The following is an 18,600-nucleotide window of genomic DNA, read 5'->3' as shown; positions in this document are numbered from 1 at the left end:
TGCATTAGCCAGGGCTCCACAAGATGGATGTGTCAGTTACAAAAACATGCTCGGGGTCACCTAGTTAGTAGGGAGACCCCTTTTCCAAGGCCTTCTTCCTAACTCTGTCCCTGTGCTGAGGAGTGGGGTGTCAGCAGGCAGGGGCAGCACAGCCCGTGAGCAGGTGGGATTCTGACTGAGGCTGGCAGTGCAGCCTGGCAGTGTGGGCTCACTGGGGGCTGGTAAGCAAAACTGAGTCTCACGCCCTGCCCCAGACCAGCTGAGTCAGAAGCTACTTTCTCACCCAGCATCTGGGTGCTCAGGTGCCCTGATGGAGGCATTTTATGTTTGAGGCGGGGTAGGTACAGGTGGGTCCCAGCATAAGAGCTTGGTGTCAGGGAGGATGGGACAATGTTCAGGCAAGACAGAATGTTGTCTGGATGGGTAGGAGAGGGTAGGACCCATGTACTTGGAGGGCAGGAAGGAGAAAGGAGAAATGACCACTCTCAAAGTGGGGAGTCGGGGAGGAGAGGGCAAGAACTCAGCGCACGGGCCTCTGCAGGGTGTCCAGTGGTGGTGGCCGGTGGGCCTGCAGCTTGTGATTCTGACCCGAGGGTGGAGGGTGGACAAGGCGGGAGGTAGGCACAAGAGACCTGGGGCTAGCTGAGCATGTGACGGAGGGGCCAAGCCAGCAGCAGGTGGGACAGGGGTCAGCAGGCCCGTGTGGAGGAGGAAGTGCTGGGTCAAAAGAGGGGGTTGTTGACTGTAACAGTCGACGGTTGGGGGCTTGGGGAGGTTGGTACAAAACAAAGCCAGGACATTATTTCCTGGAGAAAAGGTCTGTTAAAGTGTTCTTTGGGGCTGAGAAATTCATGTTTTATTTTAAAACATAGTGCACTTCCTGAGACTGACGTTTGCACTGGGCTGGGTCTTTTGGCTCTGCAGATTGAAAAGTTACAGACCCAGCTGGAGAGAGAGAAGCAGAGCAATCAAGATCTGGAGATCCTGAGTGAGGAGCTGATCAAAGAGAAGGAGCAGCTGCAGGGCGACATGGAGGTGTTGAAGGCGGGCAGAGCCAGGCAGGTGGGCGCCTCCAGAAGGAGCACCTGTCCCGCCTCTCCGACCACCCGGCCTGCAAGAGGGACAGTGAAGTGTTATAGCCCTTGCCTAGTGATTAACGAGGAGCTGTGGGCTGCAGCTGGCTGGCCTAGCTAGAGCTTGAATCAGTGTTCTCTCCTAGCACTGGAAGGGATTGCCCCCAGGGGACGTTTGGCAATGTCTGGAGGCATTTTTGATCGTCATGACTGGGAGTGGGGTGGGGGTGCTACTGGCATCTAGTGGGTAGATGCTAGGGATGCTGTGAAACATTCTGCAGTGCACAGGACAGTCCCCATAACAAGGAATTGTCCGCATACCCACAGTGGGCGTTGTCTAGATGTGCATAGCATGATGGCTGCAAGCCCTAGTAAACCCACAGGGCTTTCTTTGCCTTTCACCGTGAGAAGTTCCAGGGAGGCAGCCAGTGCAGATGGAGGGGCCCGGCGATGCCATCCAGGACCCAGGCTTCTCTCTCCTGCTTCGCCAGCCTTCTTGGTGGCTGCTGCATAGCCCCGCAGTGTAGGCAGGAAGAAGGTGGAGGGTGAGGGGCAAAGGGCGCCCTCCCAAGACCCACTGTGGATGGCTCATTAGCCAGAGCTGACACTGTGTATCTCCAGCTGCAGGGGAGGGTGGGGGCCCGAGTATGTTGTTTTTCAGCCTCTGTGGTTGGTCCCTGGGTGGTGCAAATGGCTTGCGCTCGGCTGCTAACTGAAAGCTTGGTGGTTTGAACCCACCTAGCAGTGCCACAGAAGAAAGGCCTGGCGACCTGCTTCTGTAAGATTACAGCCAGGAAAACTCTACGGAGCTCAGTTCTACTCTGTAACACATGGGGTCACCATGAGTCAGAATCAACTGGAGGGCAACAGGTTTGGATTTTTAGTAGAGCCCCCACCAAAAAAAAGGAGATGGGGTTTCCATGTGTGGTGAAAAGACCGATGGGATCCCCGCCTGGTTGTAGCTCATAGTCTAGAAGGCAACTGACAGGTAACCAGAGCGCTGATCGCAGGTGTATAATGGTGCTGAGTTAGGGACTTAGGTGGATGCCGGCCACGTTAGTCGTAATCTTCACGCAAGGCCCCTTAGAGGAGGCGGTACTTACACTGAGTCTGAAGAGCAAGGAGGAGCCACTGATGCACAGGGCCCAGGGAACAGTGTTCAGGGTGGAGGGAACAGCATGTGCAAAGTATCTTGAAGCAGGAAAGGGCTGGGGAGCAGCAGAAGAGAAGGCTGCAGGGGTGGGCAGGAGCCAGGCCGTGGGGACTTGCCGGCCAAGATAAAGTCCCAAGGGAAATCGCTGCAAGTTTTAAGTGAGGGAGAGAGAGGTGGCTTCCATGCTTAAAGTAATTCGCTCCAGGCCTTCCCACCCGTGTCTGTGTCAGGCCTCTACATGTCAGGGTAGATTTTGGGTATATGGTACGATGGCTTTTCCAGACCCCCGGTTTGCACCAAAACCACTGAGGTGTGTGCATGCGATAAATCATCTGTGTTGTTCCTGTCGTGTTTTTCTTCAGATCAAGGACCTCGAGCAGGAAAGGGATCATCTCAACCAAGTGGTGTGGTCGCTGCGGGAGAGGTCGCAGGTCAGCAGCGACGCCCGCGTGAAAGATGTTGAAAAGGAGAACAAAGTCCTCCACCAGACGGTGACAGAGACCAGCAGCAAGCTCAGCCGGCTGGAATTTGAGAAGCAGCAGCTGCACAAGGACTTGGAGCAGGCGAGGGAGAAGGTGGAGCGAGCAGAGGAGCTGGAGAAGGAGCTGCACCGGCTGGAGAAGGAGAACGAGAGGTTGGCCAAGAAGACAGCCTCCCTGAAGACGGTCTCTGAGAAGGCAGACGCCCTAGAGCACGAGAGCCGGGGCTTGGAGTTGGAGAACCGGAAACTGAGGAAGTCTCTGGACACCCTGCAGAACGTGTCGGTGCAGCTTGAGGGTCTGGAGCGGGACAACAAGCAGCTGGATGAGGAGAACCTGGAGCTGCGCAAGATGGTGGAGACCCTGCGCTTCACCAGCGCTAAGGTGGCGCAGATGGAGAGGGAGAATCAGGAGCTGGAGCGGGAGAAGGAGGAGCTGAGGAAGAACGTGGAGCTGCTGAAGACCCTGGGCAAGAAGTCGGAGCGCCTGGAGCTCAGCTACCAGGGCGTGAGCGCCGAGAACCTGCGGCTGCAACAGACCCTGGAAAGCAGCAGCCAGAAGTCACAGGCCCTGGAGAGGGAACTCCAGGAGCTGGAGGCGGAGAACCAGGCCCTGCAGCGAGACCTGGAGGCCCTGCGGCTCTCCAACAAGCAGCTGGAGAGGATTGAGCAGGACAAGAAGGGCCTGGAGCAGGAGGTTGCCCAGCTTGAAAAAGATAAGAAGTTGCTGGAGAAGGAGGCTAAGCGGCTGTGGCAGCAAGTAGAACTGAAGGATGCCGTCCTGGATGACAGCACTGCGAAGTTGTCTGCGGCTGAGAGGGAGAGCCGTGCCCTGGACAAGGAGCTGGCCCGCTGTCGGGACGCGGCCAGCAAGTTGAAGGAACTGGAGAAGGACAACAGGGACCTCACCAAGCAGGTCACCATGCACACGAGGACACTGACGACCTTGAGAGAGGTGAGCTGGGTGCAGGGCCCCTCCGACTAGGGGTGGTGGGATCGGTGTGTCTGCAGAGAGCATGGTGGTTCCAGAGTGCAGTGGAACTCTGTTGTACTTAAATTTTTTTTCCCTGATTTTAAACAGAATAATTTAAAGGTATGAAGAACCAAGTAAATATCCCCTATTATAATCTTAGTACCCACAGATAGTTCAGAGGTAGAATTTCCACTTTTCACGCAGGAGACCTGGGTTCAATTCCTGGCCAGGGCACTTGATGCACAGCCACCACCCGTCTATCGGTGGAGGCTTGCATGTTGCTATGCTGATAAACAGGTTTCGGTGGAGCTTCCAGATTAGAAAGGGCTAGGAAGAAAGGCCTAGCGATCTATTTCCAAAGAATCAGCCAGTGAAAACCCTATGGATCATGAAGGTCCAATCCACAACCAATCATGGGGGTGGCACAGGACTTGGCAGTATTTCATTCCATTGTTCACAGGGTCACCGTGAGTCAGGGGCCAACTCAGCAGTTTAACAACAACTAATAACTCTATGAGATAATCACTATTAATAGTTTGGTTTATTTCATTTCCTTGCTTTCCCTGAGCTTGGCATATACACATACCTGATAGCAAACTATTCATTTAACCTAAACCTCCCCATATCTGACATTTTGTATTTGTAACAATAGTAAAAAAAATTTACTGCCTGACTATTTTGGGCACTAACAACATATATGTGGCAGTAACGAAGGCCGAGGTGTAAGGCGACAGTAACGCTGTGATGGTTAAGGTTATGTGTCAGCTTGGCTGGGCCATGATTATCAGTGGTTTGGCAGTTGTGTAATCATGTAATTTGGCAGTTATATAATGACGTAGTCATCCTCCATTTTGTGATCTTACACAGTCATCCTCTGTTCGTGCATAATGCCGATTTCCCATAACAACCTGGTCTTCGGAAGCTAATCATGTTGATAAGTGAGCAGAGTGCGTATTCTGTTTTTAATTTATTGTATGTTTTCTCATTAAGTAGTTTTCAAAGCCATGATTCTAATGGCTGCAAGGTATTTAATCCTTCATATTCACTTTGTTTTGAATGTTTAGGTTGTTTCCAATTTTTGTTTTTGCTATTTTAAATAATGCTGAACATCCTTATACACATACACTTTCATGAATATATCTGAACATTTTCTTAGGATATATTCCTAGAGTGGGAAATACAGGATCAAAGAGTATGAACGTTTCGAAGCTCTTGATAGACACAAAATTCTCCGGAAATATATGTCCTGCTTTCCCTGGTATTTTGTGCGTGGGTCACCTGGGCATTCATTCAGTGTCCTCGGGCAAACAACTGCTACGGTATTGGCTTCAGCACCTGAGTGGCTTACCATGGGACAAGCTCAGTGTGGGGGTTCAGGAGTGACCTGAAGTGCAGGATTCGGGCACTCAGGCTGCTTCAGTCTCTGACTTGGCCATCCCACAGTGGAGCCCACGTCTGGATCCTCTGCACCAGGCGGGTAGATGAGGAAAGAGCATGTGAGAAGGGTAGCATTTCCACAGGCCAGAATGAACCACACGCCACTACTGGCTAGAAGGGGGTCTGGGAAATGCGTTCCAGCTGTCTGCCAGGGAAGAAAAGGAAATAGATTTTGGTGGCCGTAGGGTGGTCTCCACATTCAAAAAGACTGTCAGTGCAGGCAAATCAGTGTGCCATAGGGTGAGAGATAAAATCTGAATGCAGCCCACAGCCCCTTTCTCTGTTAGCATAACTAACAGCCCCAGGATCTGAGTGGCTTACCGCAGCAGAGGGTAACTTCTCACTCATGAGAGTCTAGGGGGTCCTCCAAGGAGTCTGTCTTCTGGGCTGTGACTCAACAGTCTGAGCTACTTGGATCTTAGGACTCCACCATTTCAACACGAGGCCTGTGTGGGTGCCGCGGAGGCGGGTGGGGGGGGTGCAGGGGAAGGCAGCTCAGAGGTCTCACACTGCCTCTTCTATGCTCTAGCCAGGAGGTGACCCGTGGCACTTCACCACAGCCCATTGGCCAGAACAGGTCACATGGCTTCACAGGGCGGCTTGGAAATTTAGGGGGAGCAGGGAAAGTTTGGTGAGATTTTGGAGGGCAGAAATGAGTCAGCATTAAAAACAACACTAGCCATGAAAGAAGAAAAGATTGTGTTCTTAGGGAGGTATTATTATGGCCATTATACAGATGGAGAAATTGAATCGCAGAAAGGCTAAGCAATTTGGCCATGATCATGGTGGTAGGCAACTGGTAAGTCGGTGACCTTTTGTACTCCTATCTCTGCCGTGTGTGTGTGTTTGTGCATACGTCCATATACATACTGTGTAGATACCTTCAAGTCAGTGTTTGACTCATAGTGACCCCATGTGACAGAGTAGAACTGCCTCATAGGATTTTCTAGGCTGTCATCTTATAGGAGCAGATCGCCACGTCTTTCTCCCAAAGGGTCACACATCCTTTTAGTTAGCAGCCAAGTGCTTAACCACTGTGCCATCAGGGCTCCTCGTATGTATACGTTAAACATGTAAATATGTATATATGTATAAATTAAGATCTGTGGTTTTATAGAAAAGACAAGTGTTCATGTGAAGAGCCATGACACCAGGCAGAAAGCATCTGTCTGGCAAGGTAGAAAGAGGATCAGAGTCAATGACCCACCTCTTTGAGATCGACACCAATTTTGAAAAGTAAACCAAAACTAGGGCTTAAAAAAAAAATTTCCCTTCTTTTTTCCTTTTTTGTTTTGGTCTAGTCCACTTTCTCCACTATGTGCATTTAATTACTTGGTTTTTCCTAAAAGAAGCCACCATTTTATCAGAAAACAAAACCGCCACTCAGAAGTCCACAGCAATGGTTTTTGTAACTCGCATTAGAGGAGGTACCCATTGGCCTTTCTCTGACCCATTGTCACCTGGTCTGGTCCTCTTCAGTGCCAGGTGGGCAGGAAAGTCTGCTCAGTCCCTTCCCTTTGGGGGCACCTTCTGGTGTATTCAGATTGGCTGATCCGAGCGGCCGCTGGCCCAGATCTTCAAGCTGTGTGGCAGCGATGATGTGAAAAGATGGCTGTTCAGACTGGAGATGGCCTGTACCCCCCTTCTGTGTTTCTCCCAGGCCCCTGTCCTGAGCTCATGGTCTCGATGTCATTGCAGGACCTGGTGCTGGAGAAGCTGAAGAGCCAGCAGCTGACCAGTGAGCTGGACAAGCTGAGCCAGGAACTGGAGAAGGCTGGCCTCAGCAAAGAGCTACTGCTGCAGGAGGATGGCCCCAACCATGACACGTGAGGATATCTCCTCCGTGGGTGGTGCCGTGAAGCCCACCCCCACCCTCATGTAGTGTGCAGACTTCTATACCTACTCTTCATAACCAAGGGCACTGATGTCACATGGCTCCATGAGCCAGTGTCCAGTGTCCTTTCTAGTCCATGTCTTGTACCCTGAGGTTCCCAGGTACGGGTGGAAGTAGATTCTCTTGTCCAATAGAAAGGCGTCTTAATTTTTTCTCTGGTTTGATTATTGTAGCTTTTCCCTACACTGCTCCTTCTAAAATAATCTTATTTTTCAAGGAAATCCAATATCTTAGGCTTTTGCTGGACTTGTATCTTACAAGATCGATGTGTAATGGTGATAACATGATGTTTTTGTCTTGTGGTTAAAAAGGTCACCAACTTAACCAATTGCCTACCACCAATTTGACCTTGGACAAATTGCTTAGCCTTTCTGAGATTCAGGTTCCCCATCTGTATAATGGCCACAATAATACCTCACTAAGGTGATGACTGTACCATTGCAGCAAGGGTGTCACATTTGAAGGTGTCACAGATGCGTCTGCTCAGAGAGCTGGGGGAAGGGCTCTGCACACGGTTTTTGGCTCCTGCAGTTCTGGGCCAGAAGCTACAGGATGGGGAAAGAAACCAGCTTAATGGCAAGAGGGATGTGTTGACAGTTGGGAGGTCGGGAGCTGGTGAGTGGTGGATAAGAGGTCCTATTGCATCCTTGTATTTTTCAGAAAATACAAGATTTTGGAGGGCAGAAATGAAACAGCATTAAAAACGACACTAGCCATGAAAGAAGAAAAAATTGTTTTCTTAGAAGCCCAGGTGGAAGAGAAAGTGAGCCTCAATCACCAGCTACAGAATGAGCTCCAGATGGTAAGAGCTGACTGCTGTCATGACTAAGCGCTGGACTCGTCTCTGGAGCACAGGGCAATCGGCGGGGTCTCTGTTTCCAACCCCTCACTTGGGTGACACAGGCAGGGCCTGGCTACCCACCCCCTGGAGCAGGGTTGGGTGAACCCACGGGGTCAGTGAGGGTGCTGACATCTGATCATATGCGCCGGGTAGGGTAGAGGACACTGATGAGAACCCACAGGAGTGGTGAGCATGGGGCCCTGCACAGAGGCCTGCAGAGTTCTTGGACTCCCTTGAGGGGACAGACAGTGTACAGCGGCTGGGGAGGGTGTGCACCTGTCCCCCCTCAGGTGCACATGCGTGCATATGTGTGCTCTTCCAGCCCTCCTTCTGAATATTTTGCACATTTCTTGGCCGTATGGCTGACTGAGGAACCTAGAGCAAAGCAATTGTAGAGCTGAAAGGGCTTTAAGATCACCTGGTCCGTATGCCTCAGCCTCACCTCCATTTTATGGAATGGACACTTGAGGCTCGAGGAGGCAAGACTTTCCCACGGTCACGTGACTAAAGTAGGGACTAAGGCAGGAGCAGATCCCAGGCTCTTGATTCCCAGGCCACTGCCCTTTCTCTCATCTCTAGAAAGGAAGGGGGAAACACATAGGAACAGAGGTTAGATGTACTCTCCCAAAAAAAGCTAAAGGCTTTGTCTGTGCCGATGTCAGAAGGCTAGTTGGTTGTGTTGAGGCATTTTCTTGGCAAGAAGTCATCCTCTAGCCACCTACACTTGGTCCGGAACCTGGAGGTTTCCTGCCTCAAGCCTGCTTTCTGGCTTCTGTACCTCACAGGTGAAGAAGGAGTGTGAGCTGCTCAGGCAGAACCAGGATGAGGGCAGGCACTTACAGAACTCCTTCAAACACCCCGTGGAGAAGCTGGCTGCCAGTCAGCAGGGCCAGGAGACCTGGGGGCCCAGCCACAAGGAAGCCACAATGGAGCTGCTGCGAGTGAAGGACCGGGCCATTGAGCTGGAGCGGAATGTGAGTGGGCCACCCTGGCCACAGTGGCACAGAGAGGCTGTCCTGTTAATAGTCCCATTGGCCAACATCCTCTCTGTACAGACTCAGGATGGCAGAGTCTGTGGAGATTCATCCAGGATTTGCCAGGAGAACTTGAAAAGTGGGATGGGAAAATGATGGCTTCAGGGTTTCTAACATAAGGCATCATTTTCCGACTGTCTGCCAGCCCTTCGGACCCAGTCTGTAGCTTTCACCCCAGCTCTGTTTCTGTAGTGCTGGGGTTTCACTGCTCTGTCCTGGGGTTGGCAAACTGGAGCCCTATGCCTGTTTCTTCAAATGATGTTTTATAGGAACACAGCCATGCCCTCTTATTTACATATTGTCCTGTGGCTGCTCTCCCACTACAGCGACACAGTTGTTGGGGCAGACAGACAATATTTTGGCTCATGAGCCCCAAAGTATTTACTTTGTAGCCCTTTACAGAAAAAGTTTCCTGATCCATGTCCTAGGCCCCTGATTTTATTTGATCCTCACAAAGCTTTTTTGAAGGAGACAGGGATTATTTCCATTTGACAGATGGGAAAACCGAGACTTAAAGTGTCACAGGGAGTAAGGCACAGCACAAGACCACAGAGTGCATGCCCTGGTCTTTGTTAGTCTCGTAACATGGCAGGCTGCCTTCTACCTGCTGTCCCTCCTCAGTAGGGTGGGGCTGTAGCCTTAGGCCCTGACCCTTTCCTGTGATGGGCCCAGGTTCCTAGGCAAGGAGGGGGAGCCAGCTCACAGAAATGGCTGTCACCCAGTGCTCAACAGGAGATAAAAGCATTAAAGAGAAAATGAAGCTTTACCTCAGCTTGCCCCACCTCCCGCTCATATACCCTCAGGTCTGATGGGTGTTCTTTTTTGTCTTGAAGGCCCATATCTGTCTATCTTATCTCTCTCTGTCTCTTTCTCTCTCTCTATATATATATGTTTAATACTATTTTATTGTTTTTTCTGTGATGGTTTACACACAGATTTAAGTTTCCATTCAACGATTTCAACACAGGTTATTCAGTGACATTGGTTACTTCTTCCTGATGCGTGAACATTCTCATTATTTCTGTTCTGCTGGTTCCTTTTCCTTTAGTTTCCTTGCCCGCATATATTTTCATCTTTGTTTTAAAGTAATTGGAGCCATTTGGGTCTCATACAGGTGATTTTTCAAAGGAGGGCAGAACCTACAGGGGATATTCATTATTTTTTGAGCCAGTTTGTTACTTAGCTACAAGGTGACCTCAGGAATTCGTTTCAGTTCAAGGTTCAAATAGTATCTCCAGGCGGTAGTCTCGGGGAGTCCTCCAGTCTCAGCCAGTCCAGTAAATCTTTTTTTTTTTAAAAGGAATTTCTGTTATAATTTTTTCTCCCATTATATCAGGGTCCATCTGTGGCGACATATGTTTTAATCTGATTGTCCTCTTCAAACAGGAAAGATCGTACTTGCTTACCTGATTGTTCCTGGCTTTGGCCCCCACAGCATTGCCGCTGAGGGTTAGTCCCAGCTTGAGTGCCTGTGGCCAGCTAGCCTTTACCCTGCCAGCGTTTGATGGTCTCTTGCTCCCTGTCCCTTAGAATGCAGCGCTGCAGGCAGAGAGGCAGCTGCTCAAGGAACAGCTGCAGCACTTGGAGTCCCAGAACGTGGCCTTCAGCAGTCAGATCCTCACGCTACAAAAGCAGAGTGCCTTCCTGCAGGAACACAACACCACGCTGCAGACCCAGACGGCCAAGCTGCAGGTGAGGGTGGGCTACAGGTGAGAGTGGGCTGCAGGGGAGGGCGTGGCCGCAGGTGAGGGTGGGCTGCATGTGAGGGCTCAGCATGGTCAGCCTCTCCTAGACACCAGCCTTGGGTACTCCAACTCCTAAGAAGCAAGAGGAAGCACGGGAGAGTTTCAAAACATTATTAAAATTCAAAGACAAAACAGGCTCCTTGAAAGCAGTGGTTCCTAGCCTTGGGTCTGTGAAGACAGTGATGGTTTATAAGTCATTTTCAGTGACTGAGCGACATGTCTCTTGCAGTCTCACCCATGTTGTTCGGGGATCAAATAAGTTTGGTCAAGCAGGGTTTACCAGGTTTCTTTGCCATAGAACCTAGCAGAGCCCTTTTTAAGTGAATGTGAATTCTCAGTCTCCAAGAGGGGAGTAGGGTGTGAAATGGCTCCCAGACAGTTGAGAGCATGTAGAACTAGTGCTCTGTGCCACTGCTCTGGGAAGCTGGCTTTTACTTACAGTTGATACATTTTTGAAAATCATTTTTAATGCAGCTCTGGTCGGGCGGGCAATTGTTGCCGTCGAGTTGATTGACTCATAGTGACCCTATAGGACAGAGTAGAACTGCCCCATAGGGTTTCCAACTGGTAGATTCAAACTGCTGACCTTTTGGTTAGCAGCCAAACAACAACTGTGCCACCAGGGACCCTCCTGAGAAAAATGTTTGAAAATATGTAACAATGGGATGGAGACAATATGCAGGAAACTGTTTGGCAGAGAGGTTGGAATTTGTTTATTAAAACAAGGAAATAGACTTTTCTTGATTCCACAGGATTTTCTACATAAAATCGTCTGTGAATAAAGGCAGGTTTTCTTCTTTGTTTTTCACTTGGGTGCCATTTATTTCTCTTTCTCACCTTATTGCACTGGCTAGAGGAGCCCTGGTGGCATAGTGGTTAAGAGCTTGGCTCTTAACCAAAAGGTCAGCAGCTCGAATCCACCAGCTGCTCCTTGGAAACCTCATGGGGCAGTTTACTGTGTCCTGTAGGGTAGCTGTGACTTGGAATCGACGACAACGGGTTTGGTTTTTTTTTTTTTTAAGAACCTCCAGTACAATGTTGACTGTAAGTGGGGAAAGCAGACATTCTCGCCTTGTCACTGATCTTAGTAGGAAAACATTCAGTGTTTCACCGTTAAGTATAATGTTTGCTCTAGGTTTTTTATAGATGCCTTTCATCAAACTGAGGAAGTTCCCATCTATTTGTAGTTGTTGAGTGTTTTAATCAGGAACGGGTATTGGATTTTGCCCAGTGCTTTTCCTGCATCTTTTTGAGGTGCTCATGTAGCTTGTCTTTTTTAGTTTGTTGGTATGCTGAGTTATATTGATACTTGAGATGCTAAACCAGCCTTGCATTTTCCTGGGATAAATTTCACTTGGTCACGTTATATTATCCTTTTTATATATTGCTGTATTTGATTTGATAAAATTTTGTTAAGAAAAAACAAAATTTTTTTTATATATATCTGTGTTGATGGAGGAGCCCTGGTAGCACAGTGGTTAAAGCGTTCAACTGCCAACCAAAAGGTCGGTGGTTCGAACCCCACCAGCCACTCCGAGGGAGAAAGATGTGGCAGTCTGCTTCTGTAAAGATTTACAGCCTTGGAAAGCCCACGGGGCAGTTCCCCGCTGTCCTGTAGGTTTGCTTTGAGTCAGAATCGACTGGATGGCAGTGAGTTTGGTTGATGGAGGACATTGGTTTGTCATTTTTTTTGTTGGGGTGCGTTTGTCTGGTTTTGATGTCAGAGTAATTATGGCCTCATAGAATGAGTTGGGAAGTATTCTTTCCTCTTAGTTTTCTGGAGTGTGTGTAGAACTGCTGGTATATTTTCTTTTTTAAATATTCTGTAGAATTCACAAGTGAAGCCATCTGGGCCTGGTATTTCTTACGAGAAGATTTTTAACTACAAATTCAATTTAATAGACACAGGGCTATTTGGGTTTTCTCTTTCTTCTTGAATGAGTGTGGGTAATTTGTGTCTTCCAAGTAATTTGTCCATTTTATTTAAGTTGTTGAATTTGTAGTTGTTCGTAGTATTTCCTTATTTTAATATTGGTAAAATCTTTGTGCTGTTACTGCTGTTGTTCCTGGTATTGTCTGTGTCTTCTCTTTTTTCTTGATCAGTCTGGCTGGAGGCTTATTGATTTTATTGATCTTCTCAAAGAACAGGCTGTTGGTTTTGCTGATTTTTCACTGTTTGCCTATTTTTGTTTCATTTATTTTAGTTTTGTTCTTTATTATTTCCATTCTTCTGCTTATTGCTCATTTGTTGTTGTTCTAATGTTTTAAGGTGGAAGCTGAGGTCATTGATTTGAAAGTTTTTTTATTTTCTAATATAGGCACTTACCCCCGCCCCCGCCAAAAAAGAAAAAAAAAATCTGTGGCCATCGAGTCAGTTGACTCATAGCAACCCTGTAGGACAGAGTAGAACTGCCCCATAGGGTTTCCAAGGCTGTAACCTTTATGGCAGCAGACTGCCACATCCTTCTCCCAGGGAGCGACTGGTGGGTTCAAACCACCAACCTGTCAGTTAGCAGCCGAGCGCTTTAACCACTGTGTCACCAGGGCTTCTTGGTACTGTTTATGTCCCTATAAGTACTGATTTAGCAGCATCTTACAACTTCCTAACATGTTATGTTTTCATTTCATTCAGTTCAAAATACTTCTTAGTTTCCATTTTGATTCCTTCTTTGACCTATTTTTTTTTTTTTTTAAAGAAATGTCTTATTTAGTTTCCAAATATTTGAGAATTTCTAGAGCTCTTTGTGTTATTGATTTCTAATTTATTTTCAGTGTGGTCAGAGCACATGTTGGTCATGCTTTGAATACTTTTACATTTATTGAGACTGGTTTTGTGGCCCAGAAGAGGGCCTATCTGGTAACTGTTTTCATTTGTGCTTGGAAAGAAGTGTATGCTGCTGTTGCGGTTAGGAGTGTTCTGTAAATGTCAATTAAGGTATGCTGGTTGGTAGTGTTATTCCTATCTCCTGTATCCTAACTGATTTTCTGTCTACTGGTTCTAGAAAACAGGTGTTTAGAAAAGATCAAAGAGGACACTCGAGGTTATCCTGAAGGGACACAGTTTGCCCAAAAAGGCCATATTTGTAGAGAGGGGCTCAGGCTTAAAGAGCCATTTGATACTCCATTTATCGCATTCAGTCCTCTTCCCTGAGTGATTCCTTGAGTTTTGGTAGACCTGACCTCAACCCACCTGGGTTCTGCCTGCCTGGGAGCCCCTGGTTTTTGCTGTCTGACATGCTTCTTGGCCCCGTTTGTTGCATGGGGTAGTTTGTGAGCCTGCAGATGGGAGGCGGCTGGTTGCTTCTCCCTTTCTTGTTGTTGGGTACCATCCAGTTGATTCTGACTCATAGCAAACCCATGTGACAGGGTAGAGCTGCTCCATAGGGTTTCCTAGGCTGTTATCTTTATGGAGCAGATTGCCAGGTCTTTCTCCCTCGGAGTTACTGGGTGGGTTTGAACCCCCCACCTTTGGGTTCACAGCTGAGCATGTAACTGTCCCGTCACCAGGGCTCGTTCTCCCTCACTGCAGGTGGAGAATTCCACGCTGAGCTCCCAGAGTGCCTCACTCACTGCACAGTACACACTGCTCCAGAACCAGCAGACGGCCAAGGAGACGGAGATAGAGAACCTGCAGAAGCAGCAGGAGCAGCTGGCGACGGCCTACGAGGCCCTGCTGCAGGACCACGAGCGTCTGGGCGCCCTCCACGAGCACCAGTCCGCCGAGTACGAGGCCCTTATCCACCAGCACAGCTGCTTGAAGACGCTGCATAGGAACCTGGAGCTGGAGCACAAGGAACTAGGGGAGAGGTGCCTGCCTGCATGAGGCTGGGAAGCCCGGGGCCTGGGCTGGTGGGGGCATCCATTAGGTTCCCCCAGAGGACTTGGGGGGCCAGACTGGTTGGGGGGGTGTCTGTTAGGCTCCCCCTGAGGACTTGGGGGGCCTGAGCTGGTGGGGGACATCCGCTAGGCTACCCCAGAGGACTTGCGGGGCCTGGGCTGGTGGAGGACATCCATTAGGCTATCTCAGAGGATTTGGGGGGCCTTGCTGGTAGGGGCATCCATTAGGCTCCCCGCAGAGGACTCAGGGGGGACCAGGCTTATAGGGATTGTCTGTTAGGCTCCCTCAGAGGACTCAGGGGACCCAGGCTACTGGGGGTTGTCATTAGGCTCCCCCAGAGGACTCAGGAGGCCTGAGCTGGTAGGGGTGGTCGTTAGGCTCCCCCAGAGGACTTGAGGGACCTGGGCTGGTGGGGGGCATCTGTTAGGCTGCCCCAGAAGTCTTGGGGGGCCAGGCTTGTAGGGGCTGTCATTAGGCACCCCCAGAGGACTTGGGGGGCTGGGCTGGTGGGGGTTGTCAATAGGCTCCCCCGGAGGACTCTGGCTGCAGGAGCACACGCCCCTCCTCCCTCTCCTCTGCTCCTTCCCCTGCGTTCCCTCTTGGCCCACTGCTCCATATTGTACTTCCTCAAGGGAAGTAAATAAAACTTGGCCTTCAGCGATTCTGAGTCTGTACAGCTGGAAACCCCGTGGCAGGAGGGGCCCCCCGGGTGCCACAGTGGGTGTGGTCACTAACCCCAGCTCTGGGAAACCCAGCGTTGGTGGTTTTCTGTTGTCTTCCCTTCTCTCGTTTTCCTCTCCAAACCAAGAAAAAGGAGGAAATTCCCCTCAGCCGTCAGTTTACAATGGCGGCCCTTACTCTGGCTTCCTAGGCCTCTCCTTTCATATCAGGTTTCTTTTTTTAACCTTTAAATCTGGGAACTTCTGAATGTATACAAAGTAGACAGAATGGTGTAGTGAAACCCGCATGGACCCATCACCCAAAGTATCTATACCCTGCTGATGTCCTTTCAACTATACCCCCACACTTTCCACCCCCACACTGTATCGTTATCACTCCACAGGTAAATTTACATACACCGAAAGGCACCCGTCTTACCTGCATATGCTTAACAGGTCCATTCAGGGGGGAAGGTTTCTTGCAGGGAGTTTGGACCTGCTCCAAAGGAAGAGTTGGTGGGTGTTTTCCCTACGTTCCTTGCGCCATACAGCATACAATAGGTGCTCAGTATTTTTTGCTGGTTTTACGATGGCTGGAGGCCCCTCTGGTCTGTCCACAGCAGTGCCGCAGCTTTGGGAATGTCAGGACCTGTGGCACTGGAACGATGGCTCTGTATTCATTTCATTTGACGCTTAAGTCAGATGAGTCCACGCGTCCATTCCCTTAATGGATATTTACTGTTTTATCCCTTGCACTTGGAAACCCTGGTGGTGTAGTGGTAAGTGCTACAGCTGCTAATCAAGAGGTCAGCAGTTCACATCCACCAGGCGCTCCTTGGAAACCCTATGGGACAGTTCTACTCTGTCCTATAGAGTTGCCGTGAGTTGGAATTGACTTGACAGCAACAGGTTTGGGTTTTGTTTTTTGTTTGGTTTGTCCCTCATACTAGGAGCCCTGGTGAAACACTCGGCTGCTAACCAAAAGGTCAGTAGTTCGAACCCACCAGCCACTCTGTGGGAGAAAAATGTAGCAGTCTGCTTCCGTAAATATTTACAGCCTCGGAAACCTCATTGACTCTGTCCTGTAGGGTCATTATGAGTCAGAATCAACTCAACGGCAACAGGTTTGGTTTTTCGGTTTTGGTCCCTCGTCCTGAGGACTCAGGTGATCAGTGTTCCCCACAGTCTCTGCCCTGCAGCTGGGTAGTTACTAGTGGTTTAGAGATAGGCTCTTCCACAGCATTACAACTGGGGAGCAAGGGCTGGGGAACCCTTGTAGTCAGCCCATGACCCTAATTTGTTAAGCCTGGATTGTTTCTTTCAGACTTAGCCTGGGATGAAAAAGGTCACTGCCCTAAAGCCAGGCAGAGCCACCACCTCCCAGGTTTACATTTCCCCTTGTGGAGGCATTCTTTGTCCACGCTAAAGGCCACACAAACACTTGTCTTTAAATAGCTGCTGGAGCAAGTCTTGGCTCCTGTCAGATGGCACAAGTACAGCTGGCCTGGAGCTGGGGGGGCAGTGATGACTGGGAAGGTATAGAGGTCCAAAGACAAAGGCTGGAGACCCTGGAACACTAGGTGGACTATGGCAGACTATCTCTGAGTGTGAAAAACTCACAGGAAGTGGGTGGAGAGTGGGGTCCCAACCAGGGAAGATGGAAAGGCTCTGCCCCAGTCCCTTCCTACTTCTGATGTGCTGTGCAGCCCTTGGACTTGGAGGAAATCCTGGACCACCTGTGAGCACAGAGGTGACCGTCAGCCAGCAGGGTAGGAGGAACAGCCTTGAGCTTGTCAAGACTCTCCTTTTGCTCTGCTGCCCTCCAGAGACAGCTGTGCTATAACCTATACAGACTGTGAGCAAACAAAAACCCAGTTGCCGTGGAGTGGATTCCAACCCATGGCAACCTCATATGTGGTAGAGAGAAACTGCTGAGCTCCATAGGGTTTTCAAGGCTGTGGCCTTTCAGAAGCAGATCACCAGGCCTTTCTTTCGAGGTCCCTCTGCATGGGCTCGAATTGCCACCGTTTTGATTAAGCACTGCTTGACTGTTTGTGCCACCCAGGGACTGTACAGACTGAGACAGGACAAGAAAGATCCAGAGGGCAGGAGGCAATATGCGGGAGGCAAGGGCTGTGGCTAGGATTGACTCTTGGGCGGTGGAGTCCTGGGGAGAAATAAGAGTAGCTGTGTGTGTGTGTGTGCACGCGCGCACGCATGCATGCGTGTGTGTGTGTGTGTGTGTGTGTGTATATATGACAACTGGCCTCTGTCAGCTGCTTGGGGGCAGCTGGACAGGCCTCTGTCCCTCGGCATGTCTACACTGTCCCTCCAGAAGATCAGACAGAGAACAAGTCAGATGCGGACTTCCGAGGCGGGGGAACTGTTCTCATCCTCGGGGAGGAAGGATTAGCTGATACATGCAGATGAATTCAGCTGTTTATCCTGTGGTTGCTTTTAGATCTATTTGTGCTCAGTGAGCTATCTAGTAACTTATTTGTAACTCTGTAGAAGGGAAGGACATGCATTCAGACAGCGGGGAGTGTGCTGTCAGGTGGCTGCAGGAGGAAGGGGTGCTTTGATGGGGATCTTAGGGACCGTGGAGACATCTTGGGTAGGAGGAGGATTCTGGGCTCCAGGGCTAGAGGAGACCAGCAGAGCCAGCCTGGTCTGGGGACCACCCAGACAGCATCCCTAGCAGCCACTCTTGTCTCCCCACTGTCCAGCCCATCCCCCCACCTATACCCTAGCGCCTTCCCCCTCAGTTCTGCAGGGAGAAGTCACCAGAGGAACCCCATTTTCTCAGGGGTCTCAAACGTCATTTGGGGTGTAAGTTACCTATGAGACAGAAGGCCCAGGACAAACCCTGCCGTGTGTTTCCCCCACCAGGCACAGCGACATACTGAAGCACAAGGCGGAGCTGGACGAGCTGGAGAAGGTCCTGAAGACGGAGAGGGAGGCTCTTCAGCAGGAGCAGAGGACAAATGCCATCGCTGCGGATGAGAACCAGAGACTGCAGGGAGAGCTGGACAGGTAAATGCTGGGCCCGGCCAGCCCCCAAGCCCCACGTAGAGCAGTGTCCAGCGTTCTATTCAGACCCATCTCACTTAACAACCACTAACAGGAGATTAAAGGAGCCCTGGTGACACAGTGGTTAAGCACCCAACTGCTAACTGAAAGGTCAGCTGTTCAAATCCACCAGTGGCTCCGTGGGAGAAAAGACCTGGCCATCTGCTCCTGTAAAGATTACAGCCTAGGAGACTCTATGAGGCAGTTCTGCTCTGTCACATGGGGTCACTCTGAGTCGGAATCAACTCAGTGGCACACAACAACAGTAGAAGGTGGAGGACAATCCTGTATTTTTAAAAACTTTGTCACGTTAGTTAATAGCTAGATAGGTAATAAGGTGACAGGTACCTGTAGCTGGTGGCTGGGATGCAAGGGCGCAGATGATACCCAGGGACACGCATTGTCT

The 18,600-nt window shown here is 49.9% G+C and overlaps 1 protein-coding gene across 3 annotated transcripts in view; it reads left to right on the top strand.

The window, feature by feature from the left end:
* Positions 1–18,600, top strand: part of CCDC88C (coiled-coil domain containing 88C) — a 158,773-nt gene that overhangs the window by 107,651 nt on the left and 32,522 nt on the right. For all 3 annotated transcript variants that reach the window (XM_049898419.1, XM_049898421.1, XM_049898420.1), the window contains 8 exons: positions 925–1,062; positions 2,589–3,659; positions 6,813–6,940; positions 7,669–7,810; positions 8,635–8,823; positions 10,414–10,575; positions 14,158–14,435; positions 18,015–18,158. In XM_049898419.1, the coding sequence (XP_049754376.1) occupies positions 925–1,062; positions 2,589–3,659; positions 6,813–6,940; positions 7,669–7,810; positions 8,635–8,823; positions 10,414–10,575; positions 14,158–14,435; positions 18,015–18,158 (2,252 nt within the window). The remainder of the gene's footprint in view (positions 1–924; positions 1,063–2,588; positions 3,660–6,812; positions 6,941–7,668; positions 7,811–8,634; positions 8,824–10,413; positions 10,576–14,157; positions 14,436–18,014; positions 18,159–18,600) is intronic.

This window comes from Elephas maximus, chromosome 10, assembly GCF_024166365.1.
Source record: "Elephas maximus indicus isolate mEleMax1 chromosome 10, mEleMax1 primary haplotype, whole genome shotgun sequence".
Lineage (NCBI taxonomy): Eukaryota > Metazoa > Chordata > Mammalia > Proboscidea > Elephantidae > Elephas > Elephas maximus.
Note: the sequence above shows the minus strand (reverse complement) of the source record. Positions and strands in the feature narration are given on the sequence as shown.